Source organism: Ambystoma mexicanum, chromosome 5q (genome assembly GCF_040938575.1).
Source record: "Ambystoma mexicanum isolate Mex_15411 chromosome 5q, UKY_AmexF1_1, whole genome shotgun sequence".
NCBI lineage: Eukaryota > Metazoa > Chordata > Amphibia > Caudata > Ambystomatidae > Ambystoma > Ambystoma mexicanum.
The window spans coordinates 884,313,698-884,335,174 of NC_090933.1; the positions used below are offsets into that span (position 1 = coordinate 884,313,698).

The 21,477-nt window shown below is 48.5% G+C and overlaps 1 protein-coding gene across 1 annotated transcript in view; it reads left to right on the forward strand.

Moving 5' to 3' along the window:
• Positions 1–21,477, forward strand: part of LOC138497739 (neural-cadherin-like) — a 609,504-nt gene that overhangs the window by 477,066 nt on the left and 110,961 nt on the right. Inside the window, exons 24-26 of the mRNA XM_069621376.1 lie at positions 2,027–2,154; positions 20,508–20,635; positions 20,738–20,861. Coding sequence (XP_069477477.1) covers positions 2,027–2,154; positions 20,508–20,635; positions 20,738–20,861 — 380 coding nt within the window. The remainder of the gene's footprint in view (positions 1–2,026; positions 2,155–20,507; positions 20,636–20,737; positions 20,862–21,477) is intronic.

Consider the following 21,477-nt stretch of genomic DNA (forward strand, 5'->3'; position numbering starts at 1 on the left):
GTCGCTTTCATTGCACGATGCGCTCCTCATAAGCCATTAGGCAGATCACCGCCTGTACATATGACAGGTTTGCAGCAATTCTCATTCATTTATGTGTGGGATTTATGAAGTACAGACCTAGCTGGGATGTCACAGGGTGCTGTACAAAAGAGACATGCCCAGGGGGTTACAAGTAGGGTGCAGGGCAAGCAGAGGAGCTGAGATGGGTAGGATGAGCAGAGAGTGGGGGACTCTCAAGGGGGTGAAATAGGGTTGAGTGGAGCGATTTGCTAATGGCGAGATGTTCTTAGAAGAATAGGGTCATCAGGTCCTTGCTCGAGTGGAGGTTTGAGGGGGCCAGTCCTACATGGGTTGTGTTCCAGAAACAGGGTGAAGAACATGAAAAGGTTTGTTTACTGTTCTCTCTTGAAGTTCCTTGTCTCCAGCCCGGCAATACTGTGGCTTCTCGTGGTGCGCTGGCCTCCAGACAGGTTGAGTTCTTGGCCATGTAGAGTGGTGGTTTGGTTGTGACTGCTTTACAGGGGATGCAGGTAGCTTTGAGCATGATGTATGCTTGAAGGGTAGCCAGTAAAGCTGCCTGAGGATGAGGGTGACATGGATGCATTTTCCTAGTCATGTGGTGAAGCATGTTGCAGCCACCTGGACTGCTTTCAGAGGGGCCAAGGGGACATCTGGGACTCCTGCGAGTCGGGCCTTCCCACTGTCCAGGTGGGAGATGACTAGAGCTAGGACAACTGCTCAGAAACCTTGGGCAGCGATGAAAGGCGTGTCTCTGCAGAGAAGTGCAAGCTGGTACCATGCTGCTGGGATCTCCTTGCTAATGTGTGTTTCACATAGAGACCACAGCCAATAGGAAAGCCAAGAGATGTTGCACTGGGTGGGAGATGACCAGGTATAGGACCACTGTTCTGAAACCTGCGGCAGAGATGAAAGGCTTGTCTTTGCAGAGAAGTGCAAGCTGCTACCATGCTGCTGGGATCTCCTTGCTAATGTGTGTTTCACACAGAGATCACAGCCAATAGGAAAGCCAAGAGATGTTGCACTAGCTGGGAGCTGACCAGGGATAGGACAACTCTTCTGAAACCTGGGGCAGAGATGAAAGGCTTGTCTTTGCAGAGAAGTGCAAGCTGCTACCATGCTGCTGGGATCTCCTTGCTAATGTGTGTTTCACACAGAGACCATAGCCAATAGGAAAGCCAAGAGATGTTGCACTGGGTGGGAGCTGACCAGGGATTGGACAACTGTTCTGAAACCTGGGGCAGAGATGAAAGGCTTGTCTTTGCAGAGAAGTGCAAGCTGCTACCATGCTGCTGGGATCTCCTTGCTAATGTGTGTTTCACACAGAGATCACAGCCACTAGGAAAGCCAAGAGATGTTGCACTGGGTTGGAGTTGAGCCTCATGTCAGTCAGCCCCTTCTGGACTTGGGCATGTGTTGTGGGGTTTCAAAGGACGATGATTTCGCTCTTTGTAGGGTTCAGTTTAAGGTAGGTGCTTCACATCCAGGCTTGGATGAGGGGCAGACAGTGCTTAAGTGAAAGGATGTTGTTGATGCAATTGATCTTAACCCTACAATCCCTCCATTTGCGAATATGATTTATAAGGCACTACATGCCATATAAGAGCAACGTGCCCGTTCGGGGGTGGCACAATCTGAAAAAAGTCGAAGAACATTTACAATTCTGAAGGTTGCACAATAGCACCAGCTGTTTAATATATATCGCCAAGATCTCGCCACTATATGAGCATGAGCACTGTCCAGGAGTTAAGGTCGTGCATTGAATGAGCATTAGAAGCCCCTTCATCTCAGGAGCCGGTACACATGTCCAGGACATGTCCAGGTCCTCTTTGAGTCATATTTACTGGGTATTAAAGAGAATTTCGATTATTTCTGACCATAGATCACGTGACCTACAGTTATATCAAAGATGTTTCTTTCAGTGCTGTCACAATTAGACCATAACTGGCATCATTGACTATACCATGGCAAATGAACTGGTTAGCCATTTCCTTTTATCTCTTTTCAGAACTGAAGAACGGAGCTCCCTCTTTGACAGTTAACCATGGCTCTGGATCACTCCTCCTTCAGTTTCCCTCCAGCATCAACGTGGCTGACCGCCTCTGGCATAGCCTGCAAATTACAAGCAATGGCAAGGTATGGGAGCGGGCGCTATGTTCCAACTCTATTCCCTTCTTTTCTGAGATAATCTAATTTGCGGTTTTGAAAGTGTCCAGGTTTTCCTTGTGCAGTCACACTACATACCTTGTCACAATAATACCACGGGGCGCACCAACTCAGTACGTGCAACAATCCACCCGGCTAATGTCAGTATGCAGTGATATCCTTACTCAGCGTCTCATTTACAAACACGGTCAGGCACTCTTACAAAATAGCAAAGACCCTGACTTCTGCTAATGGATCATTCAAAATGCCAAGTGCTCCCTTGACCTCTTTTTCATCAATGCAGTAGATCCCCAGTCTGTGAAACAGAGTCCTTCTTGCCAGCATAATTCCTCCCAGGAATGCAGAAAGGATAATACAGTAGATCACTGGTTACTAACATTTTCCGCCACCTCAATCCAAACAAGGTATCCAGAATATATATAAATGACTTAAAAATTACTCATGTTTGTGAATTCCTACTGGAAATGCGCCTTTCTCACATATAGCTAAAAATTGGGTTACTACTCGTTTGAGTGCAAGTGACCCCAGTCAAGGTTTGTGTTAACATTTGGAAAAGTGGCTCAGTGCTGTTTACAAATCTCCAAGTGAGTTTGGGGGTGGTTACCTTTTCGTATAGTCTGAATCTACCCAAATCTCTTTTCAGCACTAGGAATCTCCAGGGGTTGTTCAGTAGATCACATGGTTCTTGTTTCAGGGGAAGGTTTTGGAGGTGAACTTCAGTGTTGGCTGCTGGGTGGTGCTGTGGCATATGTGACTTGGCTCAAAGGATTTATTCTACTTTAACATTTCAGGTGGACATTTATTTTCTCCAAGACTTTGAAACCCACCATAACATTGTTGGTATTTGCTAAACATGCCCCAATGCTCCAACCACAAAGCTGTCAGAATATCCTGCACACAGCCACAGGGTTCCGAATACTTTGATCTTAGTAGCCAGGCTCGGTATATACACTTAGATACCACAAACACTGCAACCTGGTCCTTGGCATTTAAGCAAAGTTCCATGGCTTCTTGAGGCCACCGCACATTCCTGAGTTTAAACAACTATACCAAATACAGCCGTCTCAGATCACTAAATCAACTGCAAAACAGCACAAAGTGCCTAATCGATTTGTTGGCCGCCCCACAAGCTATACATTCTGTGCTGTTCCTCTCGTTCCATCCAGCAGTGAAGGAAGCTACCTTCAAGATGTTAATGTGCAGATCTATATACAGTGAGTGGGCCTACCCTGGGCTGACATTATCGAGATACTCCTCAAAACTATGTGACCATTTATGTGACAAATACATTTGTCCTGTGCTCAGAACCATGCAATCCTGCATCATCTGGTTTAGCACCATTTCTTGATAAGCTCGCTTCACCGCCATCTTGGATCCTGCTGTTATGCTCTGGGGTCACTCCCACAGCACAATCAAACCCGGCTCTAGGTGGACAAACCTAAACCAGGGAAGGGAACAAGGCCCCCTCAGGGTTAGAAGGTTAGTTAAAGCCTGGTGGTAGGGTGCTAGATGTTCCTTTGACCACCACCTGACCCAGTACAACACTGGTTTTATGGCCAGGACCCCTGCAATAGCGGGCCAATTGCACTCCATCTGAAGACTAGTGAGGGGGGGGGGCTTGGTTTCATCAGGATCGTCCTAAGAAAATCATTCTCAGAGACATTGAGGGGTGCAGCCTTTAGGTGACCCCACAACTCTGCTTCATATAGGGATGCCGGCAAAGCCTGTGCTCTGTAGAGTTTCAGGACAGGCGATATTGCCCCACTTCCATGGGTACTAAAGCATTTCTGCAAACCCCCACATTACTTATCCAGTGACACAGCAGCCCTACAGTGCTGGTTCAGACATTGGACACTCTTTGAGAACCGAATAACCAGGTAGTCATACATAGCAACTTGTTCCAGAGTCTTACTTTCGCACTCGATACTCAACAGGACCCTCCTAGCCAGTCTATGCCTGAAGGCCATTGCCTTTGTTTTATCGCTGTTGATCTCCAACTTGAGGCATCTGCACTTCCCCATGAAAACAGCAACATTTTTCTTAAGGCCCATTGGTGTAGTCGACAGGATCAGCGCGTCGACCGCATAAAACAGAGCAGATAACATGTCCAGGCCAAGCCTAGGGGGATCAAGGCAGTCTACCACAAGTTCCCCAATAATGTCTTCAATATATTGGGAGAATCGCAAGGGGGCTAACGCACTCCCCTGCCGGACCCCCTTGTCGACAGGAAAAGACTTGCTTAGCCCCCTCCCAATCCCCACCTCACTGTGGCCCTATTGGGCATACAGTGTTAATGACAGAAAATTAATAACGACATTTTCAGTGACACTTGAATAATTAAAACATTTTGACATTTTTAATATAAGTATATGTGAGGGGTGGGGTGAGGTTAGGGATAAAAAAGGGTGGAGGGGTTAGTAAAGTGGGGGGAATGGAGGTCTTGGGTGGAACCCCCCAAATGAAAACATAATCGAATTTGTTTCGTTATTTAGGTGTCACTAAAATGTATGTTGATATTTATGGAGTCGTTTTAAAGACATGGAACCCCTTATTGCCGGTATATAAGGCGCATATATTTTTATAAGCTCCCTTGGTACCCCCTTCCTGGCCAAAACATCCCACAATAACTGCTGTGGAACACAATTGAACACAGTTCAAAGGTCCACGAATATTGCATATATTCTGGTTTTATTGAGTAGGACATATTTTGACAGGATCATGCTCAGTCTAAATCCTTGATCTATTGTACTAATGCCCTTACAAAACCTGCCTGGAGATGGTTAATGGCTTGCCTCTCATCAGCCCCTTTTTGTGAGCGTCCCAAGAGGACTTTGGCATAGATCTTCCCTGCCATGTCTAACAAGGGGATGGGCCTGTAGTTCCTTCTTAAAGATTGGTACGATGTCTGCATCATGCTTAGATGATGGGTTGCTGCCAGTGACTACCACAGAATTAAACAAACGGCACAAAATAGGAGTCCAAACCCTTACTTTATCCTTTAAAATGTCAATTGCCATTTTATCAGGCCCCGGGGCCTTCTCTGCCCCAGTGCCATAATAGCCACTTCCACTTCCTTAGGCGTAATAGCATCTTCCTTGATACCCTGTATATCGCGGCTTCTGACAAATTGGATGGCCCCACTGTCTAACAAACCATCATGGTACAGGGCCCTGAAGTGTTCATACCATGAATCAGGGGTGATCGGGCACCTAAGTGGGTCTGCCACATTCAGACCCCTTCCATTTAGTAACCTCCAGAACCCAATGGTATCACCCGCTTTGCATGTCGAGTGCAGTTCATCCTTTACCTTCCAGTAGTGCATCAAGGAATCCCTAGCCATTTTTCAGTCTAGGTCAAACCATCTTTTGGACTTCAGGGCCTCCTGTCACACCTTCCTGGCTGTCTTAGTTACAAAGGGATAGATACAACGAACAATGCATTCTTCTGTATCTATAATGCCCCCAGAGGTACTTTCGTCCTCACAGATTTCTCTCACAGAAGGTACAATAGCTAGGACAGGTTTGATCGCATCAAAATCCAGTGCAGTTCACTTAATCTTTAACCTAGCTCAGCCGTCAACAGCTAGTTGAGCACTCTCTGTCCCTGCCCGACCCCCTTCCTCTCCTGGGCACAATCCCTTAATATCACAGCAAACAGGGCTATGGTCACTCTCACCCTGCTTTTGCACATTCAAGCTTACAATCCTGTCCCAAACCCCAGCACTAACAAAAATGGAACCAATCCTGGAGCTCCCCATTGGGCCTTCAAAAGTAAACTGAGCAGGCTGGTCTAAGATAAACCGACCATTACAAGCTGTCAGATTAGCACCGTGGATTAAGTGCACTGCATCACTTGCCAACCGGTGCTTCCTCGCAGGTTTCTCACACACCACAGCAGGAATACCCAATGCCACATCCAACTCATCCCAGAGCCCCTCTAGTTCCTCGATTGGTTCATTTTGTAAATTCAGATCCCCCATGGCCAACCCCAGGGGGCTAAAACCTTTACACAATTCATATTTGGTAATGGTCTGGCACATTTTGTTTAGACTTTCCATGGGGGTATTAACGTAAGGTCGGTTGTAAACATTAAATAAAAGCATTTGTCTCCCGTCCCCACAAGTTGCCTGAAGACACTGCAGATCTGCAGACTCAGTAGGTTTATCAATAAAGTTGAGGCCCAACGAGAGGCCTAGCAAGATTAGCAGCCCTTCCTTCGGTCTCCCCATCATACCCTTAGATGTATGGTCCCCAAAGGATGCGAAACCCTGTGCCAGAGTAATGGTCATTTCCCAAGTCTCATGCATACACACCACATCAACTTCATCAAACTCCTGTATAAAGTTCCTCCATCCCGGATCCTGCAGGTGCCTGCGGAGACCTTCCACATTCTATGACAAGATTTCTTGAGGCCTGGGAATCCCCAACGCTCCTATGGGTACAATAGAGGACTCCACGGGGACATTTAACCCCACTGATCAATCAATGTCCTCAAGATCATCCTCTCTACCAATAGGGGCCATCGACTCAATCCAGGGGGTTGTAGCTCTGGTGATTGGTCTAATCTTGGTGCAGGAGTCTTGACTTGGGGGTGCACTCTTATCACAATCCTGGAGCCAGCTGGAGGATAGGTACGTAACTCAAATGTTAAGAGACCATCTGCCAGTTGTCCACTTGCCACAGTCACCTGAATATAGTCCTCCAAACCACTCAGTGCTAACATCCTTTTGCACTTCAGGATATCCTTCCGTATGATGGATCTACATCCCCTCATGTGCCGTATCCAATGGGTTACTTTGTTCACAAGGGCTTCTTTACTCTCATTTACTCCTACCCGGAGACTGGGAACGTTATCTTGTAAATACATCTCAAGGTGCCTCTCCGATCCCCCTGCTTATTCAACCTCGGGGCCTCAGTTGGAAATGTGCCCTATGGGAGCCTCCTGGGCAGACCTGTGTGCTTCTGGCCAGAGCCATTCCTCCCAGGCCTCCCAGGGGGATTACATCGAGAGAACCTGTCAATTGTTTCTCTTAGGGCATAGAAGTTACCCATACTGGGCCTCTTGCTACTATTTCCAAGTGTCTCCAGTTGGTTGGGGCTGGTACTTGGTCACCTTTCATAATGCCCAGTTGCCGGATCACTTTGGGCCCATACAAACTACCAGTACCCGATGGGGGTAAGGATTTCCTGGTACCATCAGGCCCCTTGGTCAGTGGATCCATCATGTTATTTGCAGATTGCCCCCTCGTATCCATGTTCCCACTTGCTATATGCATTTTCTTACATCAGAGATTATCCTTCTTTATGTCCTTCAGCTGGGGCAAAGTTTTAAGAGCATTGACTACATCGATCAATTGGAATACCTCGCTCCTGAGCTGTGTGATCGCTACCTTGAGGCCTTCCAGCTCAAATGGAATGGTCCTTAGGGACGTAGCCCCAAAAGCACACATGGAATTTGGACAGGAGCTGGTGACCACAGTGTTTCGCACAGGTGGTATCTCGGCAGTAGTTTCTTGAGTTCCAAGTTGTTCTGGACACCCTGATGTTTATAGGCTGTTATTGTTTGCTGTGCCTTGATTCTTTCCCTGGGCACTTTCCCCTATTAAGATATCATTTTCTAGGGCTTCAAATTGGTTTTTAAGGGTAATTCCGGGGGCAATCACCACTTCCTCGACTGCCTCCCCTCGATCCAGATATTTGTCCATCTCCATGCACTCCGGCCCCTGGGGTGTGATAGTCAGACCTTGGGTCATTGGGGAACATGTTTTGGTTTTATCGCCAGCTTTTTTCCCATTTTTCCTGGGCCTCAATTCACCTGCTGCATCCACAGTCCCATTCCTTTCCAAGCACATGGCTTTTGGTTGGTGGTGGCACTCTTTTGCACCCCTGCCAATACCACCCGTACCACCATCCAGGTTTGCAACATGGATGATGTATTTGCTCCCAGCCACCTGCCCCTCTCCTTCACTCTGATTACAGCAGCCAGTTTGTTCCTCAGGGTCTGCCACCCAGTATGGCTGCACCAAATCGGGTACCCACCTGCCGAGCTTCCCACCTTTGGGAATGCCCATCCCCCGTTCGGCAATGTAATCCGGGGTTGGGGTAGACTGTCTATGCCTTCCAGTAGACCCTGTATCTAAGAGATCAGCAGGTTTGCATCTTTAATTGGCTTAAAAAGCTCATACAGACTCTCATTACCTTCCCTTGGTGAGGCTGGTGTTGTCACCTTCCGTTCACCCATCTCTTTACAGCACGCAGGGTAGGTCGACTATCTACAGTTCATCAATATGGCAATATAGCTTTATCGGTGTGCTGAGAAACTCACCACTAGCTCTATCCCCGCAGTCGCTGAACACCTTGCAGGCGCCAAACAACTACGCCCTTGACTGCAGCCTTTCCAATAATAAACATATTGGCCCTCATTACGACCCTGGCGGAAATCGGAAAACGATGGCGGAAATGCAATACCGCCATCGAATAGCGCTCGGTGCGACTATGACCCGTCACCGCAAAGTACGATGCCATTAGCGACACCGTAGTGAACGCCAACGCTAACTGCACCAAGCACGCGCGCGCGCGCCATGCCAAACCGTAAACACCACCATGGCGCAACGGTACGCCAATTCCGACCCTAGCGGACATGTACCTAACGCCATCAAGCATGGCGGAATGCACCATTCCGCCATGGTGAGAAGTACGGCATCGCGAATCAACCGTAAACGGCCCCACTGACTGCCCGTACACCGCTCCCTGCCCACAAAGTACAACTCCCCGTAGGTGCAACAAAGCCACATGCAACCAGTGAAATGCACAAGTCACCCATGCATGCCAACGAACAAATGAACCTCAAGAGGGGCCAATGGGAGCTGCAGGGCACATATGGCACGAATACAGAAGCCATCCCAATGGACATGACCACAGTCCCCCACCAAGAAACGCACGCAAACACAGGCACCTGTGACCAGCAACATTCAGAAAATCACAACATTCCACCAGTCCACCTGGCTGACCGGCATCTGTCACACAAAACCCAATCCCCTGCCCCTGAGCATGACAACATCCAAACTGTCATATTGGCAGCCCCCATCCCTGACCTCACGGGCTTCGTAGGCAAACGCGCCCAGTACAGGACCACGCAACAAAACTCCGAAGCTGGAACCCAATGCAGATCCCCTCACAAGACATCGCTCCCCAAATAGGAATATGCCACATCACTTGCAAAGAAGAACGCTACACGGCCCATATCAGAATAGAATTTTAATGCACATCAATATCACCAAGCCCATACAGCCATCAGGCCATGAACTCCAAAACACATTTCACCATTGTGGGCTGCATCCGCAAGAAATGACCAGCCACCACTTGTGTGACGCCCTGTTCCCTCATGGTACACAGAGCCACATTCACGTACGAAAAGGCAACATGGAAGCGCACAGAACCGCAGGGCCGTCCCAATGGGGAGGCACTAGTCCAGCTGAAAGGCCGAAATGTTGCTCCGAGCCACCAGTACTGCGTAAGGGCATGTGGCCCATTGGCGATCGTCCCATAAGATCGTAATGCTGCTCCACTGATTAACACGAAGCAGCAGGTGTCGGGAGTAAAACCCATCTGCAGGAGTGGCATACAGATGGCAGTGGCAAAAGGGGAGGAGATACCTGTCAACCAAAAGAAAAGAAAAAGAATAGAATGGCCATCAGAACTACATTCGAACAACTCACTTCAATGATCACACTAAATCCACAGCCATATGCATGCTAGCCCACTCCAAAGGATCATCACCACCCCAAAACCACTTGCGAATCATAACTATCTATATCGAGGTGAAAACACCATCACAAACGAGTGTACCTGTGCATGCGTCTGTGAAAACAGAATCCTTCAGATGGGATTGGTAACGTGCATGGACACAAGTGTCTGAAGGCGCGTCGAGACAGGGAGGGCTCAACAAGGCCAGATAGACGATGGTCCCACTATGGCAGCCCTGCATCACATAGCGCAGGGGGGGCGGACAGATCCCAAGAAGCCCTGTACATGGCAAACTCTGTATCAAATCACCTGCCCATGCATCCATTCATCATTCCCTCATCCCGTAATGAAAACGCCTGAATATTTACTCACATAACATTAGAAATATCCATTGAGTCTGTGCGTTATGCAGCCTGCAAAATCCACAGTGCCCCAGCCCGTAATTCCAGTCTAGTGAAGTAACATGTATTTGGGAACGTCCTGCCTTATCGTCCACTACGCAATTGCGCATCCCATACTATTCATATCAATCATAGCATTCTCGCCATGGCCCCTGTCCCAAGGACATTGAACAATAGAACGTTATATTTGCAGTCAGACCTGTGGGCATCTCCTTGCCGCTAGCTGAAAACCGAAAGCGCCGCCCTTCGAATTCCTCATTTGCAACATCACGTCGAAGAGGCATCTGTGGCCGTTTGAAAACACTAATTAATCCATCGAGTGCGGCTGTGTGTGAAAATGGCAACTGCCTTCACCCACGAATGGGACGCCCCGCCCGTCGTTGCAACTCGGTACAGTGATGAATGAGGGCCCACCGTTACTCGAGTACTACGTTCCACTGACCCTTCACAACTCTGTTCGCGACTGCACAGATAGTATGTGAAACAATGGGACCACAGCAGAATGAACATATCAACCAATGTTACACGGCCATCGGGTACAAATACAAGATTGCAATAGCAAGATGCCATTCCACGAATTGCAGCGTTGTGCGCGGGACGTGCTCGGCCAAAGGGGAGAGCAGTTTGCACAGGTGGAATGAATCACCACAGGTGGAGGCCATTCAGCCTGGAAACACATAAATTGCACAGCCAGTCTCCTCCCACAACCACACCGAAATGCTACCGGCAGGACTCGCGATGTTGGCCCTGGGGGACCTGATAGCACTGCAAGTACTCCAACTCCAAGAAGAAGACGAACACCAACTACAACCGGCCGCACGGAGGAGACGCAGGAGGAGGAGGAGGCCAAGGCAGGGCCAGCAAGGGCCGCCAGCACAGCCACTACCACCACGCAGGCAGCCCGCAATCCCACGCCTCCGAGCACATCCGTTCAACCTCACTGATGAGCAGATCCACACCCTCTACCGTCTGGACCGGGACACCATAACCGCCATTGTGGACATGACACAGGCTGACCTTGTCAGCATGATAGATAGCCCAACCGCCATCCCACCCCTACTGAAGGTGGTGTCTGTACTCCACTTCCTGGCCACAGGCACCTACCAGCACACAGTCGGACAGTTGCATGGCATTTCTCAGCCACTGTTCTCACGGACACTATTGCAAGTGCTCGATGCCCTCCTGCAGCACGCAGACGACTACATCTCCCTACCACGCTCGGAGCTGGAAATTACCAACACGAAAGTGGGATTCCATGCACTTGCCGGCATACCGGGTTGCATTGGTGCCATCGACTGCACCCATGTGGAATTGGTCGTCCCACATGCCATGGAGGCCCAGTACCGCAACCGAAAACAATTTCATTCTCTGAATGTACAAATGGTGTGTGACTCCAACAGGATCATTACACATTGTTGTGCCCGATTCCCTGGATCAACCCATGATTCTATGGTCTTGAGGAACTCTACGATACCACGCTACATGGAGCGACACGCAGGGAACAGATCCTGGCTACTCGGTGAGTCTCATTTCATGCATGATAATGTGGGGTATGTGATTCGGCAATGACCTGGCAGGAAGGGGGGGGGGTGTGCGTACGTAGCAATGGCATTCCACATCATACGTTTCTCGTCCACATACAGGTGATGCTGGATATCCACTGAAGAGATGGCTCCTCACACCAGTCCGGAACCCACGGGACCAGCATGAGGAGGACTACAACCATGCCCACTCACGTACCCGTGTAGTCATTGAACAGGCATTCGGCCTACTGAAGGGTCGTTTCCGCTGCCTCAGCAGGTCTGGCGGGGCACTCCTGTACCGCCATGAGAAGGTTGCAAAGATGGTGATGGCATGTGTCATGCTCCACAACATGTGCGTACGTAGAAATGTGCCCATGCCCCCTGACGCAGAACTGCAAGCACCTGATGATGGTCATGATGAGGGTGGGGATGTGGCAGCACCTCAAGGAGTCCGCGAGGCACAGGAGGCCCGTGAAATTCGTCAGCATCTCATTGATGTATGCTTCTAGCACTCACGCCTGGTGGCTGATACATGGACACGGGACTCGTGGCACTGTGTGTGTCTGGGACATGCACAATATGGACTGTACGCCTATGATGGCCTAGTACACAAAGATCAATGTCCACACATCTCATTGGTTGATCGTGCACTTTTTATGGCATATGTGATATCATGTTGTACACCCTATCGACCCGCCACCCAAGTGAGCCCAACGCACCCCCTCCACCCTCCCACCTCCCCCCCCAACACCAGTGTCCAAAGATGCTCATCGTCAGTGGGCAGTCGCTATTGCAAGCCCCCTCTGCGGGTATCAGGGGCACCCCTGCCTGTGGAGCGCAGGTTCCTCCCAGATCTACGTTGGGGGCTGCCCTGGACGGAACTTGCAACGGATGATGTCTCTGCCTGCTCACGTCCATGCATGTCCCTAAGGGTCTGCGAGAGCTCAGTGAGCACACGGCGCACTGCGGCAAGTTCACCACATACGTCTTTGGACGTCGCATGCAGTTCCCCCCTCAGGCTCTCGGTGCTTCTCTCCATTTGGACTCTCAGGCTCTCGGTGCTACTCTCCATTTGTGCCCTTAGTGTCTCTGTACCTCTCTCCATTTCTGCCCTAAGTGTCTCAGTTGATGTTTCTATGTCTGCCTTAGTGCCCCCACATTCATCGGCATGGTCCTTGAGGAGCGTGGCCAGTTGCTGCTGTTGCACTATTAACTGGTCGAGGGACTGTTGCCTCTGCTGGGCCATGGCCATTTGCGGGGGTGTCACAGAGGGGCTGTTGTCCTCATGTTGCCCTGCCACAGGGCTTGTGGGGGATGGCCAGTCGTCGTCTTGTGGGTGCCCCTGCGTGGTATCCTCATGTAGTACGGGATGGGACAGACAGGGGGATTGGGACAGGTCATGGATGGATCTGACTTCAACATCCCCGTCTTCTGTGTCGGAGCATGCTGCCATCAATGGGGTGTCACCTATGGTGCTGCTGCCACCGGAGGCAGTGCCTTCTGTGGCATCCGTTGGGGGGACCTGTGGTGGTGGTGTTGTGGGCATGCTGGCTGCTGGGGTGCCTGTTGATGTTCCCTCCTCTGTGCTGCCACCTGATTTGTGCTGCTGCCGTGTCTTGATGCGTGCAGCTGAGGTGGAGGGTCTTTGGCCGTTGGTCTTGGCCCTCTTTGCAGGTGTGCTGGTAGGGGTGTCCTGCAGCTCGTCGTTTGGATCGGACCCTGTGGTGGAGTAAAGGAGGGCGAGGGTTATTGGTGGGTCTGTGGGAATTGGAATGGCATTGTATCACATGCATTGGGGTGGTACCTGAGGGTGATTTGGGTCGGGGCCTTGGAGGTGCTTCCATTTGTGTGTGGAGTGAGGGTGCAGTTGTTTGGCAGCCTGCAGTTAGGGTGTGCCTGCTGCACGTGTAGTGCGTGTTTTAGGGGTTTTTAATTATTTATGTATTTATTGTGGGTTTTAACGTGCGCTATCAGGACGATGTGTGTGGACGTTCTCCTGGACATGTGTTTCTGTTGCACTATGGGGACACATGGTGCTTCACATGGATGGACTTTGTGGATTTAGCATTGTTTTATTTGGGCCACCTACCTGATTCTTCGGATGTCTGCACTCCTTTCTCCATCCCTCCGACTCCCTCTATGCTCTCCATTCCGATGGTGGAGGCACAGATTTCTTCCCAGGGGGTCAGCTTGATGGGTGATTCCGACCCTCCCCCGGTGGCTGTGGCAATGTTGCGGTTGGCAGAGAGTATGCTGCGGACGCGTATCCGCAGGTCGTCCCATCGCTTACGGCATTGCTGTGGGGTGCGGGGTGCGGTCCCCACCGCACTTACCCGCTGTGCCACCAGAGCCCATATGGCCTTCTTGTTTGCGAGTGCCGTCCTGGTCATTTGCGTGCAGAAGACGACGGCAGCATTCTCCTGGAGGGTCTCTGTTAGCACGGTGAGTTCCTCACGGGAGAAGTGGACCTGCCGCTTGCGGTCGCACGCTTTCTTCGCTACTTTTCCCATTTTTCTTGGTTTCGCTAGGGTGGATGACGGGTTGGGTTGTGTCTCAGGGTAGTGATTTTAGTGGTTATGTGGTTTTAGTGGTTTTATAGGTGTACGGCGGGTTGTTTCCCGTTCCGGGCCCGTGTTTTAACTTCCGTTTCCGTATATTTCCGGTCACCGTACTTTACGGTAGGCGCACACTGCGGTGTCCGCTGTGATGGGTGGCGGTATTGCACCTAGGGCGCCGTACGGCGGCGGTGTGGGCCGTTTTGGGTTCATTTCCGCCATCGCGGACTTTGCACTTCCGCCATGCCGTGGTGCTCGTGCCCGATGGGTCGGAATGGGCCGCACTTTGCTCCTTCTTGCAATGGCGGAAACGCTATTTACGCTGTGGCGGTCCGGTCAGTCACTTTCCGCCAGGGTCGTAATGAGGGCCATATACAGTTACCATAGGTTCTTCAAATGCATTCAGTGACTTAAATCATTAAATTCCCTAACTTCAGCAGTCCAGTCGCTATCCCTAAGAAGGATGGGGTCTTGTGCCCAGAAATCTTAGGAGCCACAATCCTTCTCCCGAGAATGTTTCTGTAGCAGTTAAGTTACTTGTATTGGTGATTGTTCAAAAGAAGAGATGCAACAAAGTTACTAGGTAAGTAAAATGTGTTTTTATCTTTCAGATTGTAATACCTAGGTTCAGCGATCAAAAGACAGCGGAATGCAAGGATACAAAGAGACGCTTTCTCAATGTTATCATATGGAGGACAGGGGGACCAATGCTTTGCATTTATTTACCCCCCTGACTCTGATTTTCCCAGATCACTTGATGGGTCGACTGGGGGTTGGTGGAGGCTGGATTTCCCACTGTTGGTTCTGGTGAAAAGTGCCCACGAGTTGCGGTGCAAGGATTCTTCTGGTGGGGCCCAGGAGCAGAGTGCAACCCTTGGCGATGGAGAAATGCAAATTTCACCAATGCAGCCCTCTTCAGGATACTTCACAGGACAGTCACAGTTGTAGAAGTCCTTCCAGGACAGGATCCCTTGAGGCTAGGAGGCTGAAATTCGGCAGAAAGGTGACTTATAGCACACCTTCTATGAGGGATTCTTAGTTCCAATGCTGATCTGAAGACATGGCCTCAGGAGTCCTCTTCTTTTCCAAAATCCAGCAAAGTAAGTCCAAGCTCACCAATAATAAGGATCTACACCATTCAATCAGCCAATAGTTTCCCAATCAGGGAGAAATATTGGTTTGACTCATGAGCCACGCCCAGACTTTCTAGCATCACAGATATGGAGTGGGACCAGACAGTCCCACCCACCACCTGGGCCACACATACACACAAAGGCATAACTAGCACGTGAAAGCTGCAGCTTTCCAGGGCAAGAGCATGTCCTTATATGGGATTTCCTGACCTGATAAGGCAGGAAGAAGGCCAAACAACAGTATGGCCAAAGAACAAGCAAACATCTTGTGCCATCGCCATTTTAAGGCACTAGCCTCGTTTAGTAGCCATACAAGGTAATCACAAATGTGCATGCTAGAAATAACACACAAATCTTAACAGTGTAATTGCTGCCACTTGCTTGTCTTTAGGCACATATAAAAGTAACCAGAATTTCCAAGTTTAAAAGGCCTGGGTGATACAGAAGTATCCCGAATGCACTACCTTGTAAGATTCTGAGTGCTATGTTAAAAAGTTAAAAACATGTAAAAGTAAAAACTGAAACATAGTTTCCCAGTACTGATAGTCTGAAGGACTGATTAGTTTCCCCATAACAAATGAGCAAAAGGCAGGGTGAGTGAAGCAGAAGGCTTTACTTACCCTGAAAAAGTCAGTACAGGTTTAAAAACAAAGCAACACGTTTGGGGGTACATAGAAACTATAGAGGGAAAGTTTCTAAAAGATACATTTTTCCTAACACACATAAAACTCTGCTATAAGTCAGTAAAACCACTATGACGGAGGTGTGTAATATAACATGGTGAGTTCATAGCAGACACAACACTCTGAAAGGTCAAGGCCAATACAGTAGTGCTGGAATAGGATCATTCACATTTTAAACAGACATGAACCAGTCATTGTTAGGGGAGTTTTCCTAAAGTCCACTTGGTGGTAAGAGTCTATAAAGTCTATAGAGGCTATAGTCCCTTCGTATACAGTTCGCCAACTCTTAGTATAAGTCTGTACTCCCCAAAGGATTAGTAGAATGGCAGAGCAGACAGGCGTATCATATGAGGAGGATGTGAGCTGTAAGTACCCTGAACACAGTCAATACAATAGTCCAAAGAAACTCCTACACACTGAAGGTTGTAATAAAATTTTATTTATTTCATATACAGAAAGCAGGTAAGTAAACACTCTTTAAGACTAGCCAATACACATAGGAAATATCAACAACACTGAGGTAACTGCTTCAATAGTAGTTGCTCGCACTTACAATTGCTACAGAAAATGACAGTAATGACCGTTCTACCGTATAACTTGTACTGCTGGGCACCCACATTTGTTACAGCGAAATGACAGTTTCATTCATTTATAAACTCACACACAGTCTGCAGGAAGGAAAAGGAGGGTTATTCAACATTATTAGCAGTAAGATATTTCTCAGCAACACTTTTCAAGGCGTCTATGCTTTGGCAGTCCAACCCCTAACTATCCAACAGTTCATCAAAGTCAGTGTAGGAGGGGAACAAAAGTCTCTTATGCAGCAGCAGAAAAGGCAAAGGTCCTCAGGATACTTTAGTCACTTAAATAAAATACTTTAGCGAGATAACACAAGGTATAGTGACCCTGCAAAGGACGCCCTAAAGGAGTACAAGCTGCTAAGCCTGGGCCAGAGGTATGGGTGGATACCCAAACACCTTGTAACGTAGTCCAGTCACACTGGAGCAACTGTTCCGCTTGAGGTAATTCTACCTTGAACGCCACAGTACCTTAGATTAGATGAAGCAAATGCAGCTAGATTATTTCCTGTGCAGCAGTGACGGACCCGGTCTCCTGATTCCTCAGTCTGGTGATGAAAGAAAGGACTCTGAACGGGATGTCACAGCAGCAGTCGTGAGATAGGACCCTCAGCAAGTATTTCTTCAGTCTCCCACGTCAGTCTGCACTTTTGGCGTCTTTTTATCAGTTCCAACAAAGGACAGTTATTGCCAAGTCGATCTTCCTCGATTCTTCAGTCCTGTACTCTGGTGAGGGGGTGCACCTCTGGAGGTTCAACTGGAGCTCACCAAAGTTCTGGCCGAATTCATCCACGCAAAGATGTTGCATTGCAAATGGGTCGGAGGACCCCTGGTATTCCCGGTTTGCTACCCTGGAAGGTCATAGCACCTGAGGGGATGGTTCGATCTGCAGTTCGTCTTGGGGCTGGTTGGTCCCACCAGCCAAAGGGAAGGAGTCATCCTCTTCGGAGCACCTGTCGATAAGAAAGTGGGGTCAGGACAGCAGTGGTCGCTTTACAGTTACTGGAAAGGTCTGCAGGTCGTCTTCAGATCTTCTGTTCCAGTGGTCGACTTGCCTTCTGCCTCAGGAACCTCACCTTTTATTCGGATTTCCCATTCACTCCTCTGCAAACTCTCCCAGCAGTTTGCAGAAAGGGCTAGGTGGCTGTCCAATCAGGACAGCCAGCCCTCAGTGGGAACTGGTTCAATTCGGGCACTTTGGCAGACAAAGCACAGGAGAGTGTAAAACTCCTCCCCTGCTTCCTGCCTTCGCAGACACACTGGAGCCTAGGCGGGGACACCCAAAATACAAAAAAAGATGACTGCCATGGAACGGGGGAGAGGGGACTACACGTAGTCCCTTCTCCCTTTCCATGGTGGCAAGTTCCCTTTCCACGGTGGCAAGTAGCAAATTGGGACTTGCAGGGAACACTACTGTTCCAGGTGCCCGTGAGGGACAAGGAAGCTGAAGATAAGTGGGGCAGGGATGGGAGGGGGTGAAATGTGTGGAAAAGGGAGGAGGTTGGCGGGTGATGGGGACGCGGCGCACGGGGGAGCACTTACCTCATTGTCTGACGGGGAAGATGGTGGCCTCCAGCTCTGAGGAGGCTCGGAGTTCGGGCTTTACCATGTGGTAAAGACCCCATTCTGAGCCTCCTCATTGGCTGGGATGCCAAGACCACGCACCCGCCGGGTAGTAATGTGTCAGAGTTTATGTAGCCAACTGGGTTGAATTTGTTTTTGCTGCATTAGAACACATTGGGCCTCATTCCGACTCAGGCGTTAAGGGGTTTACGGCGCCGTAAACGGCGCCGACCCTTAACGCCTGATCACAAGGTTTCCTTTGCGGGATGGCTGTTTAACGCCTGCTTTTTGCAGGCGTTAAAAGCCATGCTGCAAAGGGACCTTGGCGATAATTACGGCACCGTAATTTACGGTGCCGTAATTATCACCTTTCCCCATTCCCATTATGCCCTATGGGGCAAAAATGGGAATGGGGAAGGGGCCATTGGTGAATGGGGAATTACCGCCCCACTCACCTTGGAATGTGGCGGTAATTCCGCCATCCACCATGGCGGAATTGCAACCTTAGCGGCATGGACCATGGTGCTAATAGCACCATGGTCCTCCGCCAAGGTTGTAATGAGGGCATTATCTTCACAACCTTAGATATTTTGGATAAGGGCTGCAGATCTAAATCACTGATCCTCAAACATTTTCAGGTATATCTCTGGGGATCATTTTCAAATGAGCAGAGTGGAAAATGAAAGCATACAAGTAAGGGATATTGACGTAGAAGGGTAGCAAAGCAGGATTTGCATCACCACAGATTTTCATGAAGGAGTAAAACCAAAGGATTACTATGGAATACTATGGAATGCACTTTAGTACTTGCTAAAGACCAGGCAGCTAACACGCTGCTTAGAAAGCGTAATTTGCAGACATCGCTTTTTTCCTTCCTCACAAAGCAGAAAGTAAAAGTGAAGAGTAAAGACGATTTTGCCTTCATTTGCTCTTACAATTGCACTCAGCTTTGTGAGCGTTGAAAATTGCATGCAGGAGGCCAGCAGCATGTAAGTTCAAGCATCGCTGGTTTCTACATTCAATTATCATGTGCTGTACAATGTCCCCCTCTATATTTTGTGGAATTTCTTAGCAAATATTATAGTGCATACATATGCCCTGGGGGACACCACAATATATGCTATACACAAACTCTTTATAGGTATAATTAATGTACCACAATTTCAATCAACTTTTACCATGGGGACAAATATCCCTCAAAAATGTAACGGGCCGAAATGTACACAAATGGCCAGAAGTATTTAGTTACATAGAAAAGATATTAATGCATGGCATAGAATCCAGACATATCTCAACTAAAATATTACAAACATGTAAATGGAATAATCAAAGAAAGCATAAAAACAGATACAAATGCAATTAAGTGAATAAGTACAAAGTGCTAAACAGAGTGACATAAAATACAAACAACATTAAAGTGCATGTGTTTGTTATGGAAAATCACTGGAGAGGAGGCGCAAGCGAAAAATGGCACACCCACACCCAATGATACCACAACCGACTAAAGGCCTTTAAACTCGCCAGATGTTGGCTCATATGTATGTCAGTCAGTGGGGGACACCACACTGCACTGCACTTTGTAAGTTTGATGAATGATTCAAGTGTCCTTCGAACACCACACAGAGCGGAAGGAGATGAATCACAGTAGGGCAGGCTATGTTACTCTGGCTGCCTGTCTTAGTCTGGTGAGGAGGATAAGGATATCCATGGTGTCAAAAGCCACCAGAGTTTCATGCAGGACCATGGCTCGGTGATTGCCACGGGATCATCCATCACAGCCACCATTGATAGCTGTGTGTCTTCTGAAGGTCTACTGCCAGAGTCTAAATGATGTAATATTTTATGTGATTCCAAAAAGCTCTAAAGAGGTACAATTGCACATGCTTTGCTTTTCAAAGTGCAAGGAATATAAGTATTTTTTTAACCGGGTGCTATCATAGCTTCATTAAAGAATGTTATCACATAATTTGCTTTGAAGGACTCTGTAGAGCATAGATACCTGCATTTGTTTTCATTAGGTAGCAGAACAAGGGCCTCTCTGTGATAAGGGATTGGGTTTGAGGACTTTTTCACAGTTATTGTAATTTGCAATGAGTGTTATTTCTGCCAGCATGATGTGCTAATCCAACCTGTGTCATTCAGAAGGTGCAGATGATTCTTGATCACTGTTCAACTCTTTTGGAGAAGGACGGCCCAGGCTCATCAATGGAGAAGTCACAGACGACCACGGGGGCATGTGAAGTTTCAGGCGAGACTCCAGGAAATGCAAGGTAAGGTTCGATAATCCACCAGAGAAGAGATGCTCGAAGAAGTCAGAATGCTTGAGTTTTGGTTGAATGCTATCATTTCATTTTCCTTCAATTTTCTTTTAGGTTCCTCAATGTTTACCAACCTTTCCAGCTGGGAGGCACAAAGCGTTCGGTATCATCTCAGGGTGCAGGATTGAACCCAAAGGGATTTAAAGGCTGCATTAGGAATCTAATTGTTGACAGCAAGGTAAGACTTTGTGGGCATCAGCGGAGAACCTGGACATTTACAATAGATTTGGAGTGAACAATGAGGGGCCAAATGTTAAGATTGACTAATGCATGTCAAATACTCCTTTGTTATTTATTGTGAGGTCCTTCTACAGTGAAAATAAATCTATTGATAGATTCTATTGATGGGTGTTGCCCTTTACATGTGCGGCCTATCTACTTCCAGCATAATAATAAAAGGGTCATCTGCGGTGGTGTGATAGTGGTAGGTGGATGATGCGCTTGGTATCAATAGTAACCGGACTCCGATGAAATGAATCCCATGAATTAAGCCATGAAAGAGCAGCTGGCAGGTTACCTGTGCTGTAGTTTATGTATGCTAATGAAAGATAAAATCCCCTACCCTGCTCCCTCTACTCACCTCAGCAGCTCTGCACCCAACTGGCCCTGTGTGTGTCCCCGATGTACAGCGCTCCATTGCTTCGTAGCTAGGGTTGAGCTTTAAAAATCCCATACTCCGATAATGGCACGAGCCACTGTGGGGCAACTGCTTGGGTTGAGGAATGGACTAATTAGAGCTAAAAGCCTCAGATAATAAGAGGAGCATGAGACTAAATGACTGACATGAGCTTTCA